Source organism: Pundamilia nyererei, unplaced genomic scaffold (assembly GCF_000239375.1).
Source record: "Pundamilia nyererei isolate P.nyererei 1_Seehausen unplaced genomic scaffold, PunNye1.0 scaffold00010, whole genome shotgun sequence".
In the NCBI taxonomy this organism is placed as follows: Eukaryota; Metazoa; Chordata; class Actinopteri; order Cichliformes; family Cichlidae; genus Pundamilia; species Pundamilia nyererei.
The window spans coordinates 874,948-898,880 of record NW_005187411.1 but is presented as its reverse complement, the minus strand read 5'-3'; the positions used below and the strand labels follow the sequence as shown (position 1 = coordinate 898,880).

The 23,933-nt window shown below is 41.1% G+C and overlaps 2 protein-coding genes across 5 annotated transcripts in view; both read left to right on the top strand.

Annotated features, from left to right (window-relative positions):
• The window catches only part of pcnt (pericentrin), a 33,715-nt gene extending 20,508 nt beyond the window's left edge, over positions 1-13,207 (top strand). For 2 of the 3 annotated variants that reach the window (XM_005723726.1, XM_005723725.1), the window contains 25 exons: positions 57-289; positions 464-571; positions 1,127-1,147; positions 1,556-1,792; positions 1,884-2,057; positions 2,291-2,443; positions 3,080-3,259; positions 3,356-4,351; positions 5,530-5,700; positions 5,816-5,993; positions 6,245-6,555; positions 6,646-6,748; positions 6,860-7,032; positions 7,113-7,385; positions 7,566-7,723; positions 7,913-8,042; positions 8,164-8,955; positions 9,046-9,261; positions 9,376-9,591; positions 9,759-9,985; positions 10,068-10,144; positions 10,233-10,374; positions 10,477-10,604; positions 11,712-11,867; positions 12,803-13,207. In XM_005723726.1, the coding sequence (XP_005723783.1) occupies positions 57-289; positions 464-571; positions 1,127-1,147; positions 1,556-1,792; positions 1,884-2,057; positions 2,291-2,443; positions 3,080-3,259; positions 3,356-4,351; positions 5,530-5,700; positions 5,816-5,993; positions 6,245-6,555; positions 6,646-6,748; positions 6,860-7,032; positions 7,113-7,385; positions 7,566-7,723; positions 7,913-8,042; positions 8,164-8,955; positions 9,046-9,261; positions 9,376-9,591; positions 9,759-9,985; positions 10,068-10,144; positions 10,233-10,374; positions 10,477-10,604; positions 11,712-11,867; positions 12,803-12,834 (5,585 nt within the window). In that variant the 3' untranslated portion in view covers positions 12,835-13,207. The remainder of the gene's footprint in view (positions 1-56; positions 290-463; positions 572-1,126; positions 1,148-1,555; positions 1,793-1,883; positions 2,058-2,290; positions 2,444-3,079; positions 3,260-3,355; positions 4,352-5,529; positions 5,701-5,815; positions 5,994-6,244; positions 6,556-6,645; positions 6,749-6,859; positions 7,033-7,112; positions 7,386-7,565; positions 7,724-7,912; positions 8,043-8,163; positions 8,956-9,045; positions 9,262-9,375; positions 9,592-9,758; positions 9,986-10,067; positions 10,145-10,232; positions 10,375-10,476; positions 10,605-11,711; positions 11,868-12,802) is intronic. The other variant, XM_005723727.1, reaches the window with a different exon arrangement.
• A 566-nt stretch (positions 13,208-13,773) lies between these two features.
• Positions 13,774-22,535, top strand: senp2 (SUMO specific peptidase 2). Of its 2 annotated transcripts, none has more exons than XM_005723724.1 (17): positions 13,774-14,305; positions 15,681-15,742; positions 15,829-15,938; positions 17,208-17,274; positions 17,409-17,490; positions 17,656-17,830; positions 17,964-18,070; positions 18,172-18,254; positions 18,689-18,737; positions 18,827-18,899; positions 18,983-19,126; positions 19,214-19,345; positions 20,598-20,822; positions 21,017-21,096; positions 21,212-21,296; positions 21,378-21,473; positions 21,620-22,535. In XM_005723724.1, exons 1-17 carry the CDS (start codon positions 14,127-14,129, stop codon positions 21,680-21,682), a joined length of 1,812 nt encoding a protein of 603 aa, XP_005723781.1. In that variant the 5' UTR covers positions 13,774-14,126; the 3' UTR covers positions 21,683-22,535. The 2 variants fall into 2 exon arrangements, with proteins under 2 accessions (XP_005723781.1, XP_005723780.1); XM_005723723.1 differs by having other exon boundaries at positions 18,980-19,126.
• The last annotated feature ends 1,398 nt before the right edge of the window (positions 22,536-23,933 follow it).

Sequence of the window (23,933 nt, the reverse complement as noted above, 5' to 3'; positions counted from 1 at the left end):
ATTTAACTGACTGAAAACAATTTTACTGACTTTAATTCCTCTTTTTATTTTTCAAGCTTTGTTGGCAGAGACTGATCGTTTGTCCCAAGATAGGCTGGACTTGCAGCGGCAGGCAGAGAAGGACCACCGCTCTCTGTCCCTTCGTCTCCGGACTCTGGAGGGGGAGCTCGAGGAGCAGGAAACCAGAGGCCTGGAGACGGAGCTGCACCACAAGACCCACACTGAAGACCTCAACCAGCGTGTCCAAGCACTGGAGAAGCAGCTTAAACATGACAGGCAGTTTATCGAGGTGAGGCTTGACAAATTAAACTGGTGTGTAATCTTTGGGTTTGTTTGCATTTGGATATCATGGATTCTTTCTTGATTGTTTTTCCAAGGTTATTAAAGTGTCATAGACTATTTTCCAAGTTGGTGCTTAATGCAGCGGACAGGCTTTCACTGAATTTGTTGCCTTCCATAATAGGAGCAGGCTGTGGAACGTGAACACGAGCGGGATGAGTTCCAGCAGGAGATCCGCAGGCTTGAGGCCCAGCTCAGACAGACTCCTAGTGTGGATAATAAAGGATACCAGGTGAGGCACTTATCTGTGTGTGTCTGTAAATATTACAGCTTTTCTCAGCCTGTGATTTGGTCACAAAGCATTTCTTAAACTCAAAACAGAAGTACCTTAACAGCAGCTTTTGTTCTTCTTTTCTTTTTCCTTCAAACATTGTCTTATCAGATCTACTGCTATCCTGTAATTCAGCCTAAATTTCAAATTCATTACCACAGGCATAGTCTCAGTTAAAACTCTCGTGTTTGGATCAATGGTTTTGTTGGCTTCAACAACAGATGTCTTTTTTTGTGTGCAATGTTTTGTGATTTAAACACAGGTTAAAGTATTTCAATGCTCTGATTTATATCTACCCATAAATACTGAGGCACGATGTATTTAACCAGAATTTGTTAAACAAAATGTTTCTGTTTCTAGTGTGTCGCAGTTGTAGTGTTTGTTTGGTGTGATTACTGTTTGCAAGTCAGCTGTGGAGTACATAGTGTTACTGGTGTTGAAGTGATGAATGTGGTGTTTGCCAATGAGCCTGACTATTACCATGTGTTTATCCCTGTGCTGAATGGATTGCTGTAGTTTGAGGACTTGGTTCTGCAGGTATGAAATCTAACTGTAGCATGCTTGTCTTAGCTCTCTGTCGTGCATGGTGTGTGTGTGTGTGGTTTGCATCATCTTTTTTGTAGTGCTTATGTACTGGTTATAGGTTCTGCATTCATTAGTATTCAGTAGTCCATTTGCTAATATTCATTTGCATCTTTTTCATACGTCATCTGTCTTTCATCTTCATGTTGCTGCTCTCTGAAATGGCTTAAATTCAGTGTCCCAACCAGTGGCTGCAGATCTGGATTGGCTGTGTTTATGTTTTGTTTTTTTTGTTTTTTTTAAAGCATCTTATCATGTAAGCGTTTTGTTCTTTGGCTTGTTTGTTTTTGTTTTTGCTTGTTTTAAATTTGCAGTTTTCCATCTTAAAACCCTGAAACTGAATCAATCTTTCTGCCTCTGCAGGTTGAGAGCTTGCAAGGTGTTATCAAAGATAAGACCGAGGACTATTCTTCTTTGCTTGGAACCTGTCAGCAAGCCCAGTGCGATCTTGCAGAACGCAATGAGGAGATAGACAAGCTGGCCGGTCGAATCAGAGAGTTGGAGCAAGCGCTGCTCAACAGTGTAGAGAGTAACAGATGCGTCAGTCAACTGGAACAAGAACTTCAAAAAGCGAAGCTGAGAGAGCAGGAGCTTACACAAGTAAGGGCAAAGTGCACACTTTGAGTTCAGGTGAAGTGTTGGTGTGCATCCTCCCTCAAGAGTTAGCTGATGTTCTCGCTCTCTTTGTCAGGATAAACAGGCACTAGAGCAGCAGCAGCTGTCCAGCAGGCTTCAGATCTCAGCCCTGCAGTCCAAATTGGATGAGACGAGACACTGTTACCATGACAACATGCGTGACCCCACCCAGGAGCTTAAGGATGCCCTAGACACTGCTCAACAGAGTCTACAGAGCAAAGAGCAGGAGGTCTGTTAGGTTTTATGTAACGCTAGTTTTTAGTAGCTAAGAAGATTTGAGCAGATGTGTGGTGGCGGTTGTTGTTTGACACGTTTTGCTGTGCTGCCACCTTTTGGTTGGAAAAATGTTTGTGATGTCTTAGTCAATCTTTTAAAGCCATAAGTCTGATTAGTTATCAGCAAATGCAGAACTTGAAAATTGTATTTTGGTTTTGATTTAAATAGTTACGTTGCATTTCTTAGGTTGAGGTTCTGCTTGGCCAGCTGGAGACCGTGCAGAGAGACTTGAATATAAAGGAAGCTGAAGTAAAACACCTCACACTACAGCTGGAGCTGCTGACTAATTCCAATGCAGCACATGTTAATGAGCTCCAAGAGCAAATTACTGCCCTGAAGGTAAGAAGTGGGATGTGTTTCTCAGATGACTAAACAATGTAACTGTAAATATGTTACACTATACAATTCAATAAGTTGCGTTGGTCCAACATTTGTACTTTCATGTAAAACCATGACTGCAGCAAAGAATACTTGTGCCATAATTATATTGTCATCTCAGCTTTTGAAGACTTGGGGTTTTTTTTGTGAGTCTCCTCCCTTCCTGCGGTTACTTTACTGTAGCCTTAGCTTACTTGCACACTTCATGGCTGATAAAAGTAAGATGATTACTTGTTGCATTTACTTTTCTGTTGCTACATCAACTTCTATCAAGCCTGCTACGTCAGACTGCTACACCCAAACAAAGCCTGACTGAATTTTTTTTTTTTATTATTATTTTTTAAATGTGACTGAGTGAAGCAGTGCAGATGGGAAGACTGTTTTATCTGCGGCTCTGAGCTAGCCCTGTACTGTGAATCACAGGTTTTTACAGTTTAAAACGCATCGATAACATTTTTTAATTTTTTTAAATATCAGTTTTTCTGGTTTTGCAGCAGATTTATTTTTTCTCTATTTAATATTTCCTCAGTTACTCATTATGGTTAGTTGAAAAACAGTTGAATCCGAGGATAACTAATAATGCACCACCAATTCCAGGAAAATGTGTCTGCCCTGACGATACTTAAGGAGGAAAAGGAGCAACTTTGCAAAGAAGATGAAATGGATGAAGAGACGCTCCCTTCAGCACTTCTTCAGGAGAAAAACCATGAGATCGACCACCTCAACAGTGAACTCCAAAGACTGGAACAGGAACTTGAGAATACCAGCGATAACAAGGTCAGTGTAAACGCTAACTAAATATTTGAGTGCACATACCTGGTGAGGCCATGATTTATTTTTAATGCAATCGTTTTGATTGTTTTTTGATAAAAGGTTCTGGAAGCTGAGCTTGAAGATCTGCGCTCACAGGTGGAACATCTTAAATCTGAAATCACAAGAGTGCGCCAAGACAAACAGGAAGAAGAGGAGCGCCTTCACGAGGTAATCAGTACGCTGCAAGCAGAACTCGCCACCCTGGGACCCAACCTGCATGAAGTCAGTGACTCTCAGGACGGTGACAGCATCAATCCTTCACCTGCCCCCAGCCCCGAACCTCAAAACGATACCATCCAAGAACAAGAGAAGAAAGCGGGGCCGAACAGCCTAAAGCATGAACTCAGCCTGACTCATTCTACCGCCTCCCGATCGCTTCGTTCTCGTATCAAGGCCCTTCAGAGTCAACTCGAGACTGCAGTGGCAGAGAAAGAGGGACTGGAACGATTACTGCTCACCCAGGAGGAAGAGTACAGAGGGCATGGGGAAGAATTTGGAAAGAGGCTAAAAGCTGAGAGAGAAAAGTCAGATGAAATCCAAAGTCTCCTCTCCCTGAAGGAAACTGAGCTGGAAGAGGTCACAGCCCAGCTAGAAGAGGAGAGGAACGGCTGGAAAGTTCAAGCAGAAGAGGCAGGTACCCTGCAGGAGGAAAAAGCCCGCCTCAGCTCTCAGGTTTTGGAACTCCAGACTAATGAAGAGGAGAGGATGCGAGAGATCAAAACTCTAAAAACAAAGGAGACGGAGATGGAAATGGAAATGGGCATTCTCAGAGAAAGCAGTCTCACTCTTGAGAGACAAGTCCAGGAGCTACGAGCAGAGGTGGTCGATATGGAGGAACAGGTGGCTCAGGAAAGGGCAAGAATTAAAACCCTGGAGACTGTGAAGGGGGAGCTTTCTGCTGAACGTGAGGCACTGAGGAGGAGAGAGGGCCAGCTCCAAGAGGAAATTGAAAAGCTACAACAGGAAGTGACTTCACTGAGAGCCCTCATCCAGGACCTGACAGTTAAGCTAAACGAAAACGAAACCAGTCAAGAAGAGGCTCAAAAGGAAGTGCTGGTAGGTGTTGGTTTAGTTTTAAAGAACAAACCTTATTATTGGCTCATTCACTTTGAACACAGCTGTCTGTCATCAGTGATGGTCTAATTTGCGGATACGTCGGCCATATTTCTGTCTCCCATAAACCTTTACTGTCTTTGTGTGTATGTACAATTGGAAGGTTGGTGGTTCGATGCCTGTCTGCTTTGGTCTGCCAGGTTTCTTGGTGTGTGCATGTGTGTGTGTTTTGTTTTAAGCGTTTTTGCGTATGGGAAAAGTGTTTTTGTGCGTGTGTGTGTGTGAGACGTTTTTGTATACCGCTTTTTGTGTTGTGGGGGAGTGTAGAAGTGTTCTATACGAGTCTCTCTCTTTTTCTTTTTCTCTGTGTTATCCCTATACTATTTTAATGTTTTTTCTGTTTTTGTGTTTTTTTTTATAGAGCCGTAAAACATGCTCTAATCTTCAGTTTTTAAAATTGTAATAGTTTCACTGAACAAATCTGTTTATTGTCACTCAAAAGAGTTATTTTTCAAAAATGTCAGTTGTCCAGCAACCTCTTTAAAATTAAACAAGCCTCAGTACGAAATAAATAAAAAAACAGGAAATATTTTGCTGCTGCTTTTCTTTTTCTTTCCCCTCCGAAGCATGCAGCTGTGCCGCAAGACCACATCTGGTTATAATTAGGGGCGTTGCTGTTGTGACGTGGCGCAGCACTGAGAGATAGCAAAATCTTGACCCGCACAGAGGAAGTGACATTAAAAAGAGGAAGCAGGAAGAGAATCTTTGGTAGCACTGGCTTTTAAAGCTGTGTTGCACTTTATTTTTCGTGTTTTGTTCTAACTTGGCAGGATGTGGTAAGAAAAGAGAGCATGACTTCTTTAATGCACTGGTTAGTTTGTAGCATGTCTCTGCATTTTATCGGAGCTTGTTGTTTTTGTTTTTTACTAGTTCACAGCTGCTTTTGGCAAATTTCTCTCTTCATGTTACATTGATGTAGTTGTTTGTAATGCGAGTGAAAGATTACAGCTTATGCAACAGATGCATACACTGACTATACTCAGTAAAATGCTGTTGTATTTGAAAGTGTTTAAATCTGGTTATAAAAGGTTTGTATGTTTTCTTTTTTTGGGGGGGGGCTAAAGGAAAAGGGGTGTGATATGACATTTAATGTTTCTGTGGATGTCTTTCTTCCACTTCAGACCCATGCTGAGGAGACCTTGGCTAAAGCAGACACTGCCTTGAGACAAAAGGAGGTTGAGCTGTCCAAGCTCAAGGAAGAACATCAGGCTCTGAGGACAGAGCTGACTGCACTGAGACAGGGTCTGAGTACCAGTACAGAAAGGGCTGAAAAACTGCATGAGGAAGTTCAGGTGGGAATCAGAGTGGACCACACATTATCAGATAAGATGTATAGTGGTTTTAATGTGGTGGTCTGAGTGCTTGAAGCTTGACTGCTGCGTTTTAATGTCACAATTTCTCTGGCAGACCAAAGATCGTGCTCTCATTGACCTTGAAGCGGACAACCAACAACTGAAGGCAGAACTTCAAAGCGTTCAGGAGGACTTGGCTGCACAGGAGGAGGAATTGGCCTATCAGCAGAGAGAGCTGCAGCAGCTCCGACAGCAGAGCCAACAGGACACACTTCAGGGATACCCACATAAGGGTGAGCACTAAATAAGTCTTTGCACTGATTGTGTGAGGGTAAATATTGATTTATGATTATGTGCAAGCCTACAAAAAGCAATGACAATGGAAATCTATTTGACCTAGCCTTTTATGTTTACAAGGAACAGTGGAATTTGGGTTTTAAAATAAGAAATGCAAACTTTGTTTAAAACATGATTTATAGAGCCCCCTGAACATTTTAACAGAAACATGTTCTCATACTGATCATTTTTTTTCTTTCGCTGTCAGATATTTCTGTCGGAGCTTTCGAGGACATTGTGTCTCACCACGAAGACTCTCTGAGCTCTCCGGAGGTTTTAAGAAGACTCGAGTGCTCTGAGGACCGAATCCCTGAACGTTTCCACACCTCTGAGCTCAGTGGCTTGAATAACACAGGCCTGGACCTCCCCCAGGTCAAACCCTCTCCCAGGGTTGTAATGGAGCCTCCTTCACACTCCAGGACGATCACCCCAGACCCAGCTACACAAAGTTCCCACTCGCCACGCTCTGTGTCAGTGTCTGAGAACTACTCCATCCTCGATTCACTGGATGCCGATAAAGTATGTAGTTCGAGCTCAGATATGTAAACCATGTGTTCATTTCTTTTGGTTTCAGTTCTCACTCAGATTATTATGTTTTCTTGTTCACAGGTACGTGAATTGGAAGGACTTGACCTAACGACTCCTTCCTCACCACTTGGCTCCACCTCTTCCTTGTCGGCACCTGAATGGGCCAGTGACGGATATGGCAGCAGTGAGTATTTCCACACCGTGACACCTGTGACTTGTGAGGATTTTGAGTCACTTTTATATCTGGATATTCTGCATAAAGGCAGCTGAACGTCGCTGTTCTCCTCTTATTCAGATGTGAGTTCAGAACTGGGTGCTAGGCTGAGACTGGAGTTGGAGCAGACTGAGAGACTGGATGCTCAGTTTATTGAGTACCTCCGCTGTAGAGGAGTTGACCCCACCGCTAACACGGACAGTGCTGCGGGCAGTATGAGCTACAGTGATGATCTGTTGTCACCTGAGCTTCAGGTAGGCTTCACACACATTTGATAAACATGTTAAAGTAACAAAAAGCCAGATTTTTCTTCACTTTGTCTTTCTTCACGCAGGGACTGTTGAAGAAAGTTTATCAAGAAAGCTGCAGAATTCTGACCTTGTCTCAGCGTCGTGTCAATCCATCAGCACAGTCTCATGTGTTGGACTTAAAAACCTGCTCACTGAGTCTGTCGCAGCATCATGCTGAAGATGGCTCTGCTGTACTGCACCACCAAGATAAATCATCTAATCCTCCCATGAGCTGGCAGCAGGAGAAGAGGGCATTGCAGGAGACTGTGATTGCACTCAGAGAGCTGCTCTGTCGAATGGCACAAAGACACTCCCAAGTGAGTTTCAAGCGCTGGTTCAAAATTTCTTCTATTTAAAGGATAATTTGTTTTAAATCGGTTATTGGCATGAAGATATTATTTTTCATTCAGGTGTAAGATGAGTTTAACTTAACATGGTGCATTAACTTACCTTGTATCTGTATAAATCTTCTTTTTTTTTTTCACCATCTTTCTCAGACTGATGACAGAGTTGACAGTAACTGGCACAGAGATCAACTGCAGACTGAACGACGGGATGAATCCCAACTGAGGGCAGAGCTGGAGGAGAGCCAGAAACAACTCAAATGTGCACATGACGCTCAGCAAGAGCAGAAGAACAAAACTATGTCGCTCAGGTATGTATTACCTGCTCAGAATACAGGCACTTAAACAGGCCTCCTCTGTGAATCAGCATTTTGCAAATCAGATGGGTTTCAACTTCATTGTTGAGGCATGTTAAAGGGCCCCTTTCCTAAACTTTTTTTTTTTAATGTTTTAGTCTAAATGTAACTATGGTAAAGTTGGAAATGACCAATTTTCTTCAGGCTGACGATAGAAGAGGCTGAGGAAGCTTTGAGGAGAGAGCAGGCCAGAGTGTGTGAGCTTCAACAAGAACTGGAGCAGGAGAGGGCTCTAAGTCTGCGTAAAGGAAGGGAGGAGGAGGAAAGGAGAGAGGTAAGAGAGCACTAAAAATGGACACTACTAAAATTTTCTATTCGTACAGAAAACTTCAGTTTGCTACATTTGTAACATCACTACCCAATGTTTGTGTTTTTATGCAATGTACTCTGTCTAGAATGTACAGGTGTCTTCTGAGAAGCTGAGGTCAGAGGTCATGTCTCTAAAGGGGCAGGTGGAGCAGGAAAGGGTGGCCTGTAGCAACCTGAGACAAGAACTTCAGATTGAACAGTCCCGCTGTTTGCTGCTAGAGAAACGCCTGGAGGACACTCAGAAGGAGCTAGAAGATGAACGCAAACGTTCTTCCCAGCAACAAGAGCTCAGCTTGCAAGAAAAGACTCGTCAGGAGCTCCTGCTGACTGAAGCAGAAACTCGCTTGACTGAAATTCACTCGAAGCTTGCAGATTCTCACAGGAAGCTTGATGAAGAGCAAGACCGCTGCTCCAGGCAGGTGGATGAGCTCAGCCGTAGACATGATGCCGACGCTGCAAGAGACAGGAAGTTCATCTCGGACTTGCGCTCCCAGCTAGAGCAAGAGCGAAGGCAAGGGGAGGAGTTGGCAGCTGTGGCGGACAGACTGAGGGCAGAGTTACTACAGAGCAGGAGGCGATGGGAAGAAGAGGACAGAACGAGGAGGGAGGAGCTTCAGAAGGAGCAGGAAGCAGCCACCCGAAATCGTATCACAATTGAGACTCTGAAGGAGCAGAAACAGGAAGCAAACCAGGCTTTAGAGGTGGAGCGAGAGCAGTCCAGGCGCCAAGGGGTGGAACTCGCAGAGCTGAAGGAGAGACTCCGAGTGCTGAAGGACAAAGAGAGGGAGAGGGAGGAGCAGTGGGAAAGGGAAAAGAGGAAGGAGATGCAAGAGCAGATGGAAAGAGAGAGGCGACAGGAGAGGATCAACAGCAAACTGGTAAGATGCATCAGCCCAAATCTTCTCTAGTGTACTCACTGCCTATGCAAATCCATACAGACACATCATTGTGAACATTTCTGACTTTAGTGTGAGTTGGAGTTGTTGAGGCAGCAGGACCAGCAGCGTATGCAGGAGCTGCAGCGCACTCTGGCAGAGCTGGAAAGAGACGAGAGAGAGATGGCTGCTCAGCGCCTGTCTGGACAAACAGCGGGACAACAACGCGAAGCTGAACCTTTCCAGCACCCCCACACCAACCTCCATACTGATGGTGGCCAGGCAGGAGTGTTAAAGCAGCACCAGCAGGTATTCAAGTGCTTTAATCCCTATGAGGAATCCAAACTATTGTGACAAAGTTTTTCATTAGGATTACATTTTAGCACATGTAATCATTGCTAAATGAACTTTTTCTCACCTTAGACGCCGTCCAAGTCGTCTTCCAACCTGTTGGAGACGTTACTGAAGGAGAACTCTGAGTTGACAGAGCGTGTGACATCACTGAGCCAGGAGAGGGCCACTCTCAAGCACAAACTCACCTGCCTGGAGCGACAACTGCGCCGCACAGAGAATGAGCTCGCCAAGGTCACCGCGGAAACCGAAAATAGGCCTGTCTACGACATATCCAGCCAGAGCAAGGTCAGTAGGCAGCACATCAGGATAAATTAGGGGTGTAATAACCATTTTTGCAACAGCTTTTCAAGAACAGATATTGACTCCAAAGGACCTAATTGCCATTTTTGGCTTCGCTGTACGCTGTTGGTTGTATAGGGATGAAATGTTGACAGCGTTTGCTTGATTTGCAGCTTCAGCGTTACTATGAGCGCTACCTGCGAGCTGAGAGCTTCAGGAAAGCTCTGGTGTACCAGAAGCGTTACTTGCTGCTGCTGATAGGAGGATTCCAGGAGTGTGAACAAGCCACGCTGTGTCTTATCGCTCACATGGGAGCTCGACCCTCACCCCCTGTCTCCTCCAAGCGTAGACCCCTCGGACGATTTAGGGCTGCAGTGCAAGTCATAATTGCGGTCTCAAGGTAAGAAATGTATCATCATATACATATTAGTTGTATTCCCTAGAAGGCAGAGATTATTAGTTAATTCCATGCACTTTTTCAGAATGAGGTTCCTGACGAGGAAATGGCAGAAAGCAATCCGAAGATTATCAACTGGGGTTGTCAATGGGCATGCTCCAGGTCAGCTCTGTCTACATAGTTTAGACTTGTGTGTATTATCCAAGTGAGTATGAGTGCATAGGTAATTTAATTTTATTGTTCCTGGCAGGGCCTAAAGCTGAAGTTTTAAGGCAGCAGCAGCCAAGATCAAATTCTGACCCGACGCAGATCCGAGACAGCAGCGCCATCTACATAGACACTCTGTCAGCGCTCGTCCCACCCAGCAAATCGCCCTTCAGGCTGCGCCACAGGTTTGGCCTCGCTTAGCAGATTTTATTAGAAACTGATATGATTCAATTAGTTTTTAGGGGGGTTTTTTTCGTCTTCTTAAATACGCTTTCTACACTCTTCAGGTCACACTCCAGTACCCCTTTGGCCTCTGTACAATCAGGTGGAACAGCTCAGGATCCAGAACAATCCCTGACAGAATATATCCGTCATCTAGAGAAAGTCCAGCAGCGGTTGGTGGGAGCCAAGCAAGGTGAGTAGCATTTAGAATACGAAAGAGGGGAGAGGGGGGGGGTTATAAGGTATTCACTGCAAACACAGGGTGTATCCCTAATGGTAAGTTCACTGGTTTACAGGTGGGAACACTGTTGCTGTATGTCTGCTTGGCCATAGCAAACCATGACAGATTGAGCAGTGCACAGGCTTGAGAGAAAACACTGTGGTGATGGTCTTCAAACAGCTCAACACTGACAGCATTGGGTTTGCCTTATTGAGCACAATTTAAGGGGTTCTGAACACTTAATTTATTTGAATATCAAACTGGAAGATGTTTCAGGGCACTGGGATATAGCACTTGTACCAGCATCAGACTACACAATAGTAGCCTAGGAATGGCCCAAGTGTACTTTCAGTACACTCTAAAGAACACAAGATAATACTTGTAAACATGGAAACGGGAGGAAAGAGTCACACAATCATCTCTCTTGGAAGTGCCCTAAACCAAATTAACCAACCAGCCACGAGACGGCTTTACTGACAAGTGACTAAATTGTATCGGGCTCTTTAAAATGACTTTCAGCTGCTCCCTGGTCACCACAGCAGGTTGCTCCACATGTTTGATTTGGCAAGGTTTTATGCCAGATGCCCTTCCCCGACATAACCCTGAAGGAGTTATGCCGGGGAGCTTTTGCCTGGGAAGCAAAAGCTTGCTGGTTCCCTACATAAAGGAGACCATGTTGGGCTTTTTGCATATATAAATGCGCTTTGTGCTGTTGAAGAAACTCCCAGGTACCTGAAAATTCTGTTAAAATGTATTGCAGGCATGAGCATTCTAGTCTGCTTTGTCTGCCATTGAAAGAATTTGTGAATCTGACTGTGTGACTTAGCAACCCTCTAAAAAGATAAATGTTGTGTGAGCTGATCCTGGTGCTTCATGCATGTCTCCTAAATAAATCACCCTGTTTCTGGGAGATGTTTCCTTTGCATTTTTATAGCCATTAGTCTGGTGCAAGTCAGTTAACCATTCAGATATTTTTTTTATTTTTTTTTCCCCCTGGGACCATACTGGTTTAAAAAAAAAAATGAAATAAAATTGTTTCCACATCCCACAAAACCTGTGCTCTATCATCTTCCAACCTAGTAAACAAGACTCATTTATCCCCACCCCCCAAAGAGGAAAGGAAACTACAGTCACCCTGTTCCCCTGATATGATTGGTTATCGGCAGCACTGGCTGCAAGAGAACGGGACTTGGCTGTACCTGAGCTGCTTGTCGCCCCTTTACCTATATGGGCCAGGTGAGTGTGAGTGTAACACACTCACTCCACTGAAGGACAAAGTAGCACAGTGCTCAGGGACTGACTTGTCACTAGTCACAGAGCACAGTCTATTACAGGGGATAACTTTGGTCTGGAAAAGTACATGTCCTGCAGGGTTGTTCTATAAAATTGAATTCAAACGTATTAAATAATAATTTTTGAGAGACATGTCATGTGGTGTGCTGTGAGATCTGGCTGTCAATGCAGTGAGAAGCTAAGCTGTCAGAAATGTGACACTGAGGCATGATGATGCCATAATAAGTGATGATTCAGGATTTAAACCGTGGCTGAGCACATGGCAGAGCTTCCTGTCAACACGGTGAACGAGTTGAATGCATCTGGAAAAGTAGAACAAAGGAGGTACATGGTTACATCGAGTACAATGTCTGAAGCCCAGGTGGCTCTGTATGTGTATAACCCAGTAAAGAGGTTAAGCTGGTGCAGTAGATGCATAACGTGGATGCAAAACCCTGCAGAGCATGAAGTCACTGAGTGGAATAGTTTATTCCATTTCAGCTACATTTGTTTTTATGTCTTGTTTTATTTAACTTTGTGTAAATGTTGAACTGTTTTGAGGTGCACTCTGAAATTTTGAGGGAATAGTGGCACATGCTCATCTACTTATCTCATAACTTTCGCCATCAATGCTCCTGTGCCTTACTGCTTTTAGTCTTAGAGCTAGAGATGCAGTTCTCTAACAAGAATTATGTCAGTGCTATTTTTCAGTACATTGTCATAATTTTAAAAGTCAAGTATTTTGTTTATTAACTAGTTGGAAAACTACTAAATAACTACTACGTTTACTGAAAGGAACTTCTAGTCAAGACCATTTTAAACTTTAGCTTGGTTCCTGTTTATGTAAGGTGCCAGTTTTGTTGCTGCATCTAATTTTTCTTCTTCTCCTCTTTCTGTAGGTTCATCTGGTCTCCTGCCTGATCCAAAGTAGCCTGAAATCTAAAGACTGAATCTGCCTGCATATTGTTTCAAAACTGCTCATGCCTTACATCTTGTAGAAATGTATAGAAATTATAAGTTTCCTGACTTTTATACTAAATTATTTTTTAATTATTTTTGGAGGGTAATTTTTCTATCCTGTGTACTGCCAATATTTTGAATGTCACTCTTTATACACTGTTTCTCAAACACTGTTTGCTTTTTTTTGTGCTCTGTAAATGGTGTTAATGTTCTCCACACGTGTTACTAAATGCACTAGTTTTATACTCTAAGTCTAAGATCTGTGCTAAACTTGTGCACCATTATAAAATGTAAACCACGTCCATGTTGTTTTTATCATAAAGTAAATAAAGTGTGACTATGAACCAGATGGAGTGTTTCTTGCAAAATCTCAAAACACAGGTATCCTGATAAATATTGAACAATGGCGGGGTGTTTTAGTTCTGTTTGTAGTCCACTGTTAGGCTTAATAAAGAGTTGATTTAAAACAGGAAGTTTTTAGTGCACAGAGTAAAGCAGTGAGCATTTTGGTATACTAAAGCTGTACAAAGGTATATCCAGTCAGTAAGGAACTTCTAATTGGGTAGTTTTTTTTTTTTTTGGTCTCTAAATTTTCTACAAAAAATAGGGATTTTTAAATACACATTATTACATTAGTAACAGAAACATCAGCCACTAACTCAACCATTAATGACAGCCACATTTGAGAGAGGTTAGAATACTGAGGTATTTGGGATTTTTTTATTTTTTTATTTTCCCGTATGCTGATTTAGTATTATGTAACAAAGAATGGACCTATGCTAGAGGTTTGCTGTCAGCTTTGTAAGAAGTAAATAACGCTGAAATTGTGATTTAGATTAAATGAAACCAATCTTTAAATAAATATAAAGAAATCCATGCTCTAACTTCTCCCACTTGCTCACCTGAGCAAGTCAGAAGGGGCTAATGAGAAAGCTGCCAAAGATACCACTCCGTGATCAGGGGTTCGTTTGTTTATTATCTCCGCCACGATGCTTTATGTTTAGTATTTTATCTGTCATCTTTAGACTTTACACTTTAGAACACCGCCCACTCGTTTTGTTTTGGTGTGCAAAACGTTAGCCCTACGCAGAACGTCAACACGGAATGACGGACGTTGTTGGCGTTTCAGCACAGCGACGCTAATGCTAAGCTAAGCTAATGGTGGGCGGTGTGTCGTAGATTGCGGTTTGACATCTTGCCTGTGGAGAAATAGTCCTGGACCGCATTGAAAACGTCGTTACAATTTTCTCGTATTTGTCTGGGATGTATGGATGGATACTTGGCGGATTCTCGTCGCTGTTTGAGCCCATTACGGGGCAAAACCCCACGGAGTGGCCTGGGAAAGGTAGCGTTAGCGCAGAGGTACCCACGCGACCAGGCGTAAAAACAGCAGCTTGGCGGCAGGAGAGTCACTGCAGACCCGCTAAACGGAACTACCAGAGGTCGGTGATTGAAAATGGTCTATATTTTTTCAGTCCTAAATAGTTCACACTTCGTTGGCCATTTAATCATTTGTTTGGATTGTTGAGGGCAGTCATTCACCCTTCCAGCTAGCTAACATTAAGTTTTGAGTTAACTTTAGATGGAATTTGTTTATTCACAGCAGGTGAATTTTAAAAAACTATTTTACTGAAGTTTGCTGACAGTATGTTTATAACAGTGTCAGTGGACACCCACATCACATTTAATATCAAGTACACTCATAGCGAAAGCGGAAGTAGTCTAAAACTATTATGACCGTTCCAATATTAACTTATTTTTGTTTAAAATCCTATTTAAATCCAGTAGCTTGCTACTGTAGCACAGCACGGCAGACTTGAGAGTAATTTTAACTGATTTTGTAAGCCTGCTGGTAAAGGTCGCCCAATGATATCTGCATGGTTTTGTTTGGGTTCAGGCAGCACAGTCAGCAGTTTGTATATACTATCAGTATACAAACAAGCTCTAGAAAGACTGGAAAAGAAACAAATACAGTGGCATCATTGTAAATTTTGTTGGTAGAAAAAAGTATATGTTAAACTCTGAGAATTTGATACATTTTTTTTCTTGAAATGTATTTTTGTAATTTGTGAATGGATGTAAATGCGTAATTTAGTCAAAGTATTTTAAAATTTAGCAGCAAAGCACCTCCCACAGTGGGAGTAGTTAGTGATCACTCCAAGCTACCAGTATGCAGAACAAGATTTATACAGTCCTCTTTTACAGTTAAAGGTCTGTCTCAAGAAATGGGTCTTTTCTTGCTGTTTTCTTCATTATGTTTTTTTTTTATGATTGTACTGACAGGTTGTGGCTTAAAAACCTAACTGGGGCCAATGCCTGCAAATTAGCTGTAGCTAGAATTCCTGTGTACATAGCATTGGTTGCATTTTATATGAATGCATCATTGCTAATATGTATGGTCACTGGTATATAAATAAAAGTGCTAATGAATAAATTCAAAACCCTTGTTTCAGTTTCTCAAACATTTGTTGATGCAAATTGTGTCTTTATCTCATAGAAAGTGCATATCTTTGGGTTTTGTGCAAATATATTGATGTTTGAACTCGTCACTTTGGGCTGTCCAAATCTGCGATGGCCTTTGGAACTATTGCCAAATTACCTCCAGGTTAATGGATGTTAAACCCTCGTTAGAATTCAAGAAGAACACAAAAAGAAATCCCCTCATAATTAATAGCTACATTTCCTCTGCGCTTTTATTCACAAAAGGTTGCCACAGCTGGTAGCGTGAGATTTTTTTTAATTTATTTTTTTAAATCTCTTTGCAAGATTATGTATTTTTGAAAACCACTCATTTCGAACCATTTTCTGTTATTACAGCGTGCATGTTGCAGAGAGTGTTTGCCAGAGTGAGCAAGTCGAAGTGAAAAGACGCAAAAGAGGTTTGTTAGAATATAAAACTGCTTAATATTTTTTGCTTCCTGACGTGGAATTCGGTGATCGTGATTTGTGGTGTCCTGTCTTTCAGATGTCGTCATCAGCTTCATGAAGAAGACTGTGGCTCGGGTAGCAGGTTTACTCAGACTGCGGAAATCACTGACGAGGTGTGAGAAGCCCAGATCTCATGAAGAAACACAGGTGAGTGCCCCGTCTGTCCTTCAGACGCATACATTTGGTATTGTTTGCTACAGTGTATCAGAGTTCATCGAATAGACAAGTACTGTAATGACTGGGAGTTCTAAGCTGAGGTGTAATGATAGGTAGACACACACCACTTCTTAGGGCGTTTTCACAGCTACTCTAAGGAGCTTGGAAAGAACAGCGTCTACACTTCTTTAAGTTGCTTCAAGATGTTTCACCTCTCATCCGAAAAGCTTCTTCAGTTCTAGGGTCAAAGGGTGGAGAGTCCCAGATGTAAGCCCCGTGGGAGTGTCCCCCAAGAGGGACAATGATCCTCTACCTAGTCAGACGACTCAAGGTGTTAAGATGGGTGTAGGTCACAATCAGCCAAGGTTTCGGGTGAGGTCATTGTGAAACCTAACCCCACCCTGTCATGTGATTTCCTGAGGTTAGATGGCCCAGGATGTGAGTAGGCGTTAAGGCGTCTGGGAAGGGATCTCAGAACTGGATTATAGATGGCAGACAGTTGGTGCCGTAAGCAACCGCCTCTGTTCAAAGGTGGTCGTTCACAGTGGACGTAAATGGCTTCTTTCACTCCTCTTTCAAACCATCTGTCTTCTCTGTCCAAAATGTGAACATTGTCATCCTCGAAAGAGTGACCTTTTTCTTTTAGATGTACAGTAGATAGACAGCCGAGTCTTGTCCCATGGAGGTGGCTCTTCTTTCCAAGCTCCTTGAAGTACGATGACCTGGATGTCTGAGAACCTTTACAGACAAAAAAAATGTCCCATAAGCCTTGCATTCTGGGATGCAGCAAGGTACTATAGATGTGCAGAGGGTCTGTACAGGCTAGCAACTAGCTGTGAAATGAATGTCAAGTCTCCATGTTGTCAAATAATCCAGAACACAGGCCCTTCTTCCTGTATTTACTTTTGTTGCTCCCACCCCAGACACATCTGGCCAATAGGACAGAACATTCTCACATGGTTTGTAGTCACGCATATGGGTTCACTTGGAGCTCACTCAGATTTTCTATGTGAAAACAAACCAAATCACAGGGAAAAGCTACAAGTTAACAAACTCATCAAGTGATTCGGACCTTTATGGAGGAGCGATTATGGCTAATTTAGGCAAAACAACACTTTAAGTCTTTTGGGAGTCTCTTTGTGAGATGTGATGCATACTACATGTGCTGCTTTATCCATGTGGATACATACAGTTTCATAGCTAACTTTATTTATCCGTGTAACTCTCTGTAATTCCATTGAATTTCCTCTGTTGATCCAGCCTGTTGCTCTAATGGGCATAGATGAGCTCCACACCTCATGGCTGAACAGTACTGAATGGAGAATGGGTAAGCGAAGATGGACCTTTTAGTGCACAATTCATGATTATACTCACGTCACTGTGTTTCAACCAAGCTTGTCAGTGCAGAATGATCTCATCCTTATACCCAATGTCATTTGTTTTGATGTTCTTTCTTCAAAGATAAACCAGTAGCTGGAGGTAATGAGAGTCAGGGAAAGAATCCTTTTCAGAGCTCTTTACCTCCTTTAATGAGGAAATACAGGCAAGTGATTCAGTACTGGAGATTTATGTAAAGTACAAGTCATCCAGTACCTTTTTTTTTAGCCTTTGTGCTTGCAGTCTTCAGGCTGTTCTTTTTCTTTTATGTTACCACCTATTGAAAACGGGTCCCATGCTAATCTACCTCCCTCTTTTTATTTTAATCCAGTGGGACAACGCTCCCTGTAGGGCTTCCAGACAGAGCAAAGGACAGGGAGAGGAGAGGATCCCTCCAGCTGCTGTCCTCAAGGCCTGTGCTCAGGGTGGGAAATGCTAATCCTGACCCAACATGCAATGGCTTTGGACACAACCGCTGCTACAAGCCCAGTCTTACTGTGGAAGAGGTAAATTAGTCAGTTATTTGTATATATGAAAATATACTTAAATTCCACTTTTCCCCACCTCACAGTGCCAATAATCAAACTTTAAAAGTATGAACCTCTGCACGTTCATTTCTGATATTTTTGGTGTCTTCAGGCCATAAAGCAGAATAATAAGGAGCACTACAGGCGGCTGCTGGAGATGGTGACACAGAAATACAGCAAAAGCCAGCCACTACCTTTTAACCAATCAAAACCACAAGAGTTAGTATTAGCTTTGATTTTTATGTGGTTTTTTTTCTTTTCATTTTAATATTTCCATTGGCCATGAGCTAATAAGTGGCTTATTTTGTATTTATCCTCAGTGATCCGTTGTCACAGGTTGATCACAAAACTGCTGCTTCAGTAAAAACATTTGAATCAGTACACAGGAAGACGGGACAGACAGGTGGGGCACTCGGCTATCCATTACAGACAAAGCTGATTTGTTTTTATTCATTGTTGACGATTACAACTAATTGCAGATTGTTATTAGTTTAACTTCACCCTTTTTTGTAATCTATAAATAATTTTGTCAATAACACGTGATCAAATATCAATTAATGAATATAATTCTTTTGTAAGGTTACAAGTGGCTTTTACTTGAAAAAACAACTTTAACAATCACAGAATTGTCCAGATACTTAGTTGGGGGGGATGGTGTGTTGATTAAATCATGACTGTTTGATCTCTGGTTTATTTGTAATATTTTATTAGAATAAATAAAGCCTTTCATATCACACAGTCACTTCACCCAAAGTAGGTTTAAATGCATGTATGCATATTGATCAGTAAACATGTTGCAGTGACTCTTCTGTTCATGGTTTATGGTTTATTTCACAGCTGCTGCAAGTCTATTTACATGGAGAAATGCATCTGCGGCTAACGACAGGTTGGTGCGGTGCTATTTTTATTTAAACGACTGCGTCATGCATAACGAGGAATGATTGCTTTAACTTCTTTTATGCGACTCGTCTTCAGCAGGGGGAGTTTCACCTTTAGTAAGCCAATTAGTGGACCCTTTGAGGACCCACAGCCTGTTGGATATATAAAGGTAGTCACTCCTCCTCTTCTCTGACATGCCACAGCATGGATACGAGTCTGTCCTGTCCATAATCTTGACCTGTGTTGCAGCAGAAACATCCAGCAGATTTGGATCTTTCTACAGAGGTAGCTACTCGCCTTAACCTCGTGGACAGAGACGCTCCTGCTGTCGGTCTGCCTGACACACATTCTGCACATACAAGGCACAGTGAGGAAGACATACCCAGACTGACCAAGGTAAGAGTCTGTGTTTAATGTGGACTTTTTATGCTGAGATTATTTATTTATTTATTTTTAATGTGTATATTGTCTGTGTGTGTGTAGGAAATGGCAGCAGAGGTGAGTGGAGCTTTGGCTCAAAGTGATCCCAACCGTGTCCTGAGTGCAGCTTTCAAACTTCGCATCACACAGCGAGACCTGGGTACACTACAAGAAGGCAGCTGGCTCAACGATGAGGTGAGAAAGTAGAAATGCTGGAAAGGTTTTTAAATAGAATAAATTTCATGGTTATTTTAGACAGTTATTTAATCTAAAAGCTCTTGAAAACTTCACAAAAAAGTACACAGCACAAAAAGTCAAAAACAGGACAAGAGCAAGTTTTGCACAAAAACAATGGAGGAAACAATCATGTCTGTATTTACCTTGATTTTCTTGTTTTCATAATTGTTAGATAATTGTTGTTAGTTAATGTGAGTGCTTGATTTTTATTGTGTGACGCATAATTGTATTTATCACGCCCAGGCCAGGCAGCCTTATAAGGCACCAGTGACAAAGGAGCTGAGCCAGTGGACTAACTAGATATTCTTTATTAATCATAGGGGCAGTACAAAAGAAGGTGTAATTCATTCTCAACCTCTCATAATCCCCATAGCCTCTTGCCATCCTAGAGTTCAACAGTGATGTTTGGCATAATTTGAATACATCTTCACAATTTTGGCATTAACAAAATATCTTAAGTATTTGTCTTATATGTTTATCTTTCTTCAAATTTGATTCACATTGCTACTAAAATGTCATTGTAGAGATACTGTAGTGGTTCAGCTTCCTCAAAAACACCAAAGAGCTCCACAGCATTCTTTAAATCCCTGTTTTTTGCAGCATAATTTAATATAGAGTTATCACATGCATTATGCATTTGTGTCCTAAGAAAAACCCAACATGTCAGCTAAATCTAGCAGCTTCATAGTTCGTAAATGCATCAAGATATTTGTGTTGTTGTGTCTGATCCAGTGTTACAGGCCAGAGGTTTCTTGCTTCTTAGTGTGCCTTTTTTCCCTAAAATTAAAATTCTTACTTATTTAATTATGTTTGTAGCTGACCATCATCTATAGCACTAGCTGTTTAATACATTTAATGTCTTACAAATTATCTTCAGACTCAACCAGTATGGTAATATCATCTGCATACAATCAAATGCCCAGGGCGAAATCATCCATATAAATTGGATTCCTTAATTCTAAGAGCTAAAGATTTTAAATAAATTGTACACAGGGTAGGAGAAAGAACATCACCTTAATGCCAAAGAGTGTTAAACCAACCAGTATGCATATTATTCATTAATTGCATGTATAAATACTAATTTATGTTATTTTGTTGTAAATGTTGTTTTGTTAAAAAAAGCTGTAGACTCAGATTATTCAATGTGTGTCTTTAATGAGTGTTTATGTATGCCATGTTTTATATTACAATTTTTGTGTTCTCCACCAAGGTGATGAACTTCTACCTTTCCCTGATTATGGAGCGAAGCTCTGGTGAAGCAGGGCGATTAAAAGTCTACTCCTTCAGCACCTTCTTCTTCCCAAAGCTGAGGGGTGGAGGAGGCGGGCAGGCTGGAGGACACGCTGCTGTGAAGCGCTGGACCAAAGCTGTCGACCTCTTCACGTTTGACCTCATTCTGGTCCCTCTGCATCTAGGCGTCCACTGGGCATTGGCTGTGAGTCACTTTGGATCTACCAGTTTTTGACTTGCGCTGCCTAAAAATACCTGTAATATTGCAAAGGCTCACTCTGTACATCTAAACTGTGATCAGTATTTTTGCCAGTCATTGTCACAAATCAAATGTTTGCACTGTTTTTATTCCAGAGAAGCAGAAGTGCACATTTTAATCGCTCACCTTTTTCTTTGCAGGTGATAGATTTTCGGTCAAAGACAGTGAAGTCTTATGACTCGATGGGCCGGAGACACGATGACATCTCGAGTCTTTTACTGTGAGTCGTCAATTTTCTCTTAAGCTCCATTTTACTGGATACGTTAGACATGTTTTCACTATAGATTTGTTTTTACTGAATCATTATAAATGATGTAATTGTGCTGATTTTTCAGACTCTACCTTATAGAGGAGCACAAAGCGAAAAAGGGTAGAGAGCTCGACTGCACCAAATGGACTGTTGGAAGCTTGAAAGCTAGTGTAAGTCTGTGATGAATGAAGTAACACTTCAAATGTGTTATTCCTCACAGTGAAATTAATGACTCTGTATTATGCATGTAGGAGATTCCCCAGCAGAAAAATGGAAGCGACTGCGGTGTTTTTGCCTGTAAATACGCTGACTATATCGCAAGAGGACAGCCCCTTACCTTTAAACAGGTGTGTATTCTGAAATCCCTGCCTTTCTTGGCACATTGCAGCATATCAGTGAATTGGTGTGAAACCATGTATGAAAGTCCAATTTAAATATACATATGAACAGATAACAAACGATATACGAATAACATCTGCTTCTTACTTTACAGTGCCACATGCCTCTCTTCAGGAAGTTGATGATTTGGGAAATTCTTCATCAGAAGCTGCTATAGAATAGAAGGGTCGCATCCATTGTTAATGGCCTACCAGAAGAGACTGAGTCAGTGGGAACAACCTCTCGTGTACAGTGACTACATGTGAAGTAAGAGAAGAATAAATGGGCCAAAGAAGTGGACTTTACCGACTGAGATCTAACCCAGTCTCGCTCTCCAGATCTGGAGTAACAAACACTAGTCTTAAGAGTTAATTGTTGCTTATCGTGTCAGGGACATGTAAACATTTTGTATTCTCTGAGTTGTAATTAGAGACAGTATTTGTAACAAGTGTGTGTCTTAAAGAAACTTTGGCACTACTGACTGAATGACTTGTTATTGATTGTGTTTCCTTATTGTTTGAAGTGCTGCTTGAAGTGCCTTAAGTCTTCTCACACTGAGCTTGGCATAGTTTTTTTGTTTTTGTTTTTTTCCCTTCAGTTGGGAAATTTGTTATTTACAACCCAACAATCTAGGTGTAGTTTACCCCTCCCAGCTATGATCAGAGTGGACAGCAGATGACTGGGGTGAAACTTAATCTTTTTCTAAAAATATAGACAATGGCAATTAAAATACCTCCTCCAGACATTTGTCTGACAAAACGTGCATGATTGAGTGCTTGTCGTAATGACAAGATGTATGATTCCCGATTATTTATGACTGGATGAGTGTATTTTGGAGTGTCTGTGTATAGTTTTTTTTTCTTCATGACTGGAGTATTAATAGTTGTCTCTCCATATTTACCATAAAGCGCTGTTAGAGCTGTGAATCTGTTCAATAAGTATACTGCAGCAGGCTATTTAGGGCTGTTACAAAGACTCGAATTATAGTATACTCCATTTAAAAGACAAACTACTGTACACACATGCATGTTTGTGCTCATGTCTTTTTTTTCTTTTCTTTTTTTTTGCTAAAATAAAGTATTTCTCCTTTTTTTTTAAAAATTATGTATTGATTGATTTATCATTAGATTAAGTGAGATAAAGGCAAATAATCTGTGTCTGTGGACTGGATCAGCCACAAGAAAAGGTATTGAGGGATATTAGGAAAAGTATTGCAAATATATAAGCCTGGAAAATGGAGGTTAGTATTAAAAAGAAATACAGAGATCTAATCGCAAAATAGTGTTTTTGCAATGTCCAAGGCATGTTAGGTTTTTAAATTTTTTTAAAGTCTTATGAAAATTAATCATCTCATTCATGAATATTAAGAACAGTGGTTTGATAAATTGTTTGTTCATAATAATAAAGCTGCTGTACAATAATTCTCTTTTCCTTTCCATCATTATAACACCAAATTTAATATAAATAAAAATTATTTCTCAGGAAACCGATTTTGATTTGTTAACCAAAAAGTCCGAGTTTGATTACAATCCCAAAACATGTTTTAAAGTTTAATAACAAGTGTTATTATTATTATTATTTTATTAAGACTGAAGTGCTTCCTCTTTAGGTGATAATAGGAAGAGTGAGCTCAGGTTGATCTTTAAAGAGATTTTTCCTTTTTAAGGTAAAGGAGAGAGCTTGGATGTAAATGTGCCCCTTATCAATTTGTATGTGTGGAAAATCGAATTTCCATACAATCTATATCATTTATATAAAACAACAGCTTCTGTGGTATCATCAAACACACTGAAATTTATTTTTATTACTGCATTTCAAAAAATACTTCTCAGTAAATACATCATATTCAAGAAAATTACCCCTTTGAATCCAAATACCTCTCTCCACCAAGTTGCAATAATAAAGGGATTTTATACATCTGTTAGTACAAACAGGATAACTGAGGACTGAAACTGTGCTTATCATCGGATTAAACCTGAAAAGTTTAAAGGGTAATTTAGAAACACAAGTCAACAAGTCAAATTTAAATAGAAAATCTATTCCCACACATAATAAATATATTGGATATAATATAGTCACTCCCTTATATCGGAACCTCTTTTCGATTAGATTTTGCTAGCTCTTTTAGATTTAGCTAGATTTTATTGCCCCCTTTTGTAAGAAGTTGTTTTTCCAAATACAGTTCTACATTCCATTGATTAAGGGATCTAATCAAAATTATAAGAATACGCTCAAAATATACATGATTTCTTTTAACTTTATTTATGCATATTTGACTTAGGCGGTTTTAACTTGAAACTCAAACCGGAAGAGGAAAGCGTCCTCCTTAGGCGCAGACCGTTTCTGTTCAGGTCAAAGCAGTACGCGTTTTCGGTAGAGGCAGCAGTAAGATTAGTCTTCAGAGCAATTTTAGCGTTTAGCAAATCTTT